This window comes from Panicum hallii, chromosome 8, assembly GCF_002211085.1.
Source record: "Panicum hallii strain FIL2 chromosome 8, PHallii_v3.1, whole genome shotgun sequence".
NCBI classification, from domain to species: Eukaryota; Viridiplantae; Streptophyta; class Magnoliopsida; order Poales; family Poaceae; genus Panicum; species Panicum hallii.
The window spans coordinates 2,845,160-2,850,326 of NC_038049.1; the positions used below are offsets into that span (position 1 = coordinate 2,845,160).

At 47.2% G+C, this 5,167-nt stretch overlaps 1 protein-coding gene across 1 annotated transcript; it reads left to right on the forward strand.

Annotated features, from left to right (window-relative positions):
- Positions 1-3,899: 3,899 nt before the first annotated feature.
- LOC112901970 lies at positions 3,900-4,800 on the forward strand. The gene has a single exon (XM_025970849.1). The coding sequence runs from the start codon at positions 4,045-4,047 to the stop codon at positions 4,402-4,404; it is 360 nt and encodes a 119-aa protein (XP_025826634.1). The 5' UTR covers positions 3,900-4,044; the 3' UTR covers positions 4,405-4,800.
- Positions 4,801-5,167: the final 367 nt, after the last annotated feature.

The following is a 5,167-nucleotide window of genomic DNA, read 5'->3' on the forward strand; positions in this document are numbered from 1 at the left end:
CGCTGATGTGTAGTACGTGTTCGTCTCTGTTCGATCCGGACCTAGATGCAGCAGGCTTCTTTCGGAGGGCGAGCCAGGAGGGGATGGATGATCTATCGTCGGAGACCTCGTCGGCCGTGAATATATATATATATGTGCGGATCGGAGGAGGCCGGTGGGGTGGACGGATTTGGAGCGGACAGGAGGAGGAGCTACAGGGTAGAGAGAGGGTCGATGATTTTGCGGTGGAAAACTGCTGGGAGGATTTAGCCATGCCAAAATTAGCGCACTGGTTGTCTGGTTCTGCCATCTCCATTCCCACCCATGGAAGCTTTTGCAGCATAGCTAGCTGCCCTTTGCTTGTTGGGAACGATCGAGAAAGGAAAGCGCATGGGCTGAGGGCAGCCAGGCAGGAACTCAAAGATTTGGCCCAGCGCACATGCCAAGAATTAACTAAGAGGCCCACCTGACTCTGCAGCCCAAGCGGAAAAGGCTAGCTGTGGGCCAGGCCCAGAGCCCAGAGGACTACAAGAGTGGCGCGCTCTTGTCAGCCGACTGAAACAGAAGTATCTTTTTTTTTTCTTTCGGCCCTCTTGCACTTTGCTGCCATCAGATTTTCCATATCATGTACTTCTCTTTCCATCCTCCCCGAACACTGACATGTGGGACCGGGTCGGGGGACGGACCTCAGAGGAACCGTTTCCAATCCCCCACCATGCCAATGCACTGCCCCTCCTCCCTGACTTCTTCGTCTTCGACCGGTAACGCACACACTGCCGGATGCACGCGGCCGTCTGCCATGGAACTAACCGAGTGCACTCCACTGGCATCGTCCGCCGCCACCAAGGGCAGCTACCAACGTCACCGCGATGTCAGTCCAGGCTCGCTCGCTATCGATCAGAGAAGATTCTCTGCTAGCTAGCTAGTTGAGCAGTCCCCATATCCGGAGGCGACAACCGACTAGTCAGTCAGTCATGCACGCACGCGTGCGTTCTAAGAACACGACGAGTCGACGATATATCGACGTTCATGAATGCGCTCGAGATTCCCTAGCGCTTGCTTGCTATAGCCCAATCCGTCCGTCCGTCCGTCCCTTTCTCGCGCGTGGAAGAAGAAGAAGAACAAGGTAAAGGTAAAGGAGAGCACCATTCGCAGCGAAACAAGAAGCAGCAATAATGCAAAAAGATAGATAGAACAAGATACATATGGCGGTACGGTGGCCACCCCTAGCCTGAGCCGGCACCGGCAGCCGGCGCCGTACGGGCACGCCGAGCGCGGACGTCCTCCGGCCGGCGGCGACCGGATCGGTCTCGACGGCGACGTCCACGTACGAGCTGCGCGTGGTCTTTGCGGCGGCGCCGCCCCACTATAGCGCGGCGGCTCGCCCACTCCTGAGCCGCCGCGTCGGCTACCTGACCACCTCGCCCCGGCCCCAGAAGGGGAGTAGCATGCGTGCGAAGAATCAAACCGGCCGCTGCCTGCCGCGCGCGACACGGTTATAATAAAGTATTCAACGGGCAGGCAAAAGGAAAAAAAAAAAAGCGTCACTCGACCAGCCACCAGCCACTGGTAAACCCACCACCCCAGTATTACTTTGCTTCACCAAGCCACGTCTGATTTGATCACTCCTAACCTCCTGCTTAATACTAGAACGTACTGGATTATTATCCATTCGATTTTGTAAGCTACCACCTTGCAAGTCTTGGTACTGCTTTTAATTTATTTAGTATTATAGATTTTAATATATTCTTTTACACATTAGCACTTGGATCCGAACATCTTATTATTAAAGATCACCTGTGTGACATAGAGCTAATAGCTGAATCCACTCGGTTTTAAAACGCTTGAATAATAAGTCTTCTAGTAGGTAATTTGACTGGCCAGCAGGTTCAGAGCATGCGTCTCACTTTACTGTCCCTCATGATAGCGAAGTCCAGCCGATCCGTGTGTTGCTGCACAATGCAAAGTGCTTTGCCATAGTGCGCACTAGCAGAGATCATCAGAGAGCGTACGAATTAAACGAAGAAAAGGGATGGAAAGAGGTGGCAAAAGGGCGAGCTAGGATCATGGTGGATTGGTGGGCCTTACAGAATGTCCGAAAGGCCACTTCCTTTGATGGATGTAGATCGATCGACCATGACGACGCGGCTGTTGTCTTCTCGTGCTTCAACGTCGGCTTACGCGCGTCATGCCAGCGGAAACATGCTCAGCTACGCCTTCTAAAAAAAAAGGGAAAACCTAAAACACTCATAAACTTTTGAGAATTTTAGATTTGGACTAAATTGTTGTAACATTTTGAGCAATCCATCCATCCATATCAGGGCATGCATGTTTGGTATAGTACATCTTCCCTTGCTTCTGATTCTCTATAATAAATGATTCTCTAAGATAGGTGGTTGGAAATAATTTTCTATATTAAGTTTTATGGAGGAAGTGATCAAGTGCAGTAAGTGAATCAGAAGGAGATAGTTTTTCCAGCTCTCGGCCTCTTAGCTCAATTCGTATAATTACTTACAAGTTCACATAATCAATCTAGAATCACTTATCTTCAAAATATCGTTATCATTTGGCAGAGCTACTCCTGGAATCAGCTAGGGAACTACTTTGGGAGCTCTGCTAAACAGAACCACATTTCATCCTACATATATAGTCGGAACTCGGAACTTTTTTTAGTTAGTGAATAAGTTTAAGATCAAGCTTTCATGTTGGAGCTAGCTAGGGAGACTGCAAAAAGGGTACGGTATACCACCAAAGAAAACGAGAGAACAACTCAAGAAAGTTCAATGAATTTGGTATGTGCATATACATGCTTACAAAGTGTTTCTTTTTTTTTTTGGATATGAGATCCCAGATGGTCCCAGCAAGAAGTTACAAAATACATCGTCAATTATGAGTACATTCATTCACTATTGACTATAGTCATGTTCAATTAACAATAGCTATATAGCACATGTACCATGGAGATTATATAGTAGTATCACTTACAAACATGCAATACAACATGCGTAACACGAGATCTATGGATGCCGGGTTTTGCAGGGAACCATAAAAGCAAAACAACTTGGTGCAATTCATGCTTTTATGGTGTGCTGCTGTTGTTGCTGACTAATGGAGTAAGGTCGTCTTCAGCAGAGGCATTGTTGGATTCATTCGTTTCGTTTTCAGCTGCAAAATCGACATCATGCGAATGATTTCTTACCTCCACCACTTTCCAAGAGCTAGCAAGCACACAACACGGATTAGTAGACCTTCTCCAAACTGTGGGCCCCCAAGCATCGTGTTGTTATATGGCGTCATCCTTGCATTAGCAAGTTCTTGATATTGCCGACTTTGCCCCCCACCCTTCCTAAAAAACTTTCCAAATTTCAAATAAACATAAGTTGAGTGTGGCCATTGGAAATTTCAAGTTTGTGAAGCGATAAATTCACATGGTTTCATTATAACATAGGGGAAAGGCAACTACATTATCGAAGTAGATAAATACATAGATAGACAAAGACCAATACCATCAACAGACTAATATTTCTGCAACCGTAGCAAAGTAACATTTTTTTAAAACAAAATAGCAGTTCTAAAGAGATAGCAAAGTAGCAACAATTACGATCTGTGTAATTCCTTTCAGTGTCCATAAAAGATAACTATGTGTGAATTGCACCCTAGTGCATTGCGCACAAAAGCCACAATCTTTTCTAGATCGACCTGACACAAAGCATGTCAAGGCAAGTCAAGAACAGAAAAGGAACCAAAGGGCAGGTTGGCTCCCTCGTTTCTACTTATGAGTGGGCTAGTCATCATAGCCAATAAGCTTTTGCGTACATGAAGCAACTTCCATTGGTCGGCCAGTGGCATTCGTGAAATACGCTCTTAATCGTGTGGCCAAATTCACAAAGCACTTCCTTTAAATACAACAATCCACTTGTGCCTTCAGCCCCCTCCTCACTTGCACAGACAGACACCACTACCACACGGCTGTGCTTCGTGATCATCTTCCCAACCGTGTGCCTCAGAGCTCACCACAATTCTAGCTCCTACTTTGCAGCTATCGTCTACTGATCAGTCATCGTCATGGGAAACTGCCTGGTGATTCAGGACAGGAAGGAGATCAAGATCATGAGCGTCGACGGCGGCGAGGTCCTCAAGATGCCGTCCCCCGGCAGCTTGAAGGTCCAGGACGAAGCCCTCACCGAGCCGGGCGTGCTCCCGGTGAAGGCGCCGGCGGCTGGCGTCGACCCTGCAGGCGCCGTCAGGGTGAAGCTGGTGATCAGCAAGCATGAGCTGAAGAAGATGCTCGACAAGGAGGGCATGTCGCTGGACGACATGGTGTCCCTCATGCGCAAAGAGGCGATCGACCGTGAGCAGCAGGAGGAGTGCTGCGGAGGGTGGCGGCCTGCGCTGGAGAGCATACCAGAGGGCAGGGATCTATAGTAGCCTGGGGATTGTTCAGACATCAAAAGTTGCAGAAAAGAAAAGTTGCAAGGTCATCGATCCTGCTTACAAGTTACAGGGTACTTTTTGGAATAAGCATAAGAAAAAACATATGGTAGATAGCATATATATATATATATATACATGTAAATATATAGAGATATTATAGATATGGTAGGAGTTTTGAGATAGGGATTCTCTTCATCTTTTCTTGCTGCTCACATGCGTGCAAGCATGCTTGTAAAGAAGAGGTAAAGATGATCCTGGAAATCAAGCAAGTTGTCACTGTGTCCTCGTAGTCATCACTCATCAGCTAGCAAAGCTATGTGTTGAGCTTTGTTGATTGTCAGCTTCCTATCCATAAGCCTGTTATAGATCTATTAATTACTTTTTACATGTGGCTATTTTTATTCTGCACTGCTGTCGTTGGCATGAAGCTGGAACTTAAGCAAGTTTGGAGATCAGCAAGTACTCACTGCATGCTCCGTACACCAAAAAGCTGGAAACAGGAAGCTCTGCTGCAAGCTCTGTTATTCCGTAAAGCAGAGACTCAACAGTGACGATGAGATCGAGACCAGAACCGGACGAAAAAGGGTCCGAACTATTGAACTGCGGAGCTATACACATATCCTCGACCTCTAGTTCTCCACGGAAATTCCTCGAGATCAATCGGCACAGTTCTTGCAGACTCGGCAAAACAGAGTTATTGAGAGCTAAGGAGATCATAGAATGGGTTCAACGAAACGAGGTCAAGCTATTGCCA

Excerpts from the sequence above, each read along its gene's own strand:
- LOC112901970 (XM_025970849.1), top strand. The coding sequence starts at position 4,045 with ATGGGAAACTGCCTGGTGATTCAGGACAGGAAGGAGATCAAGATCATG.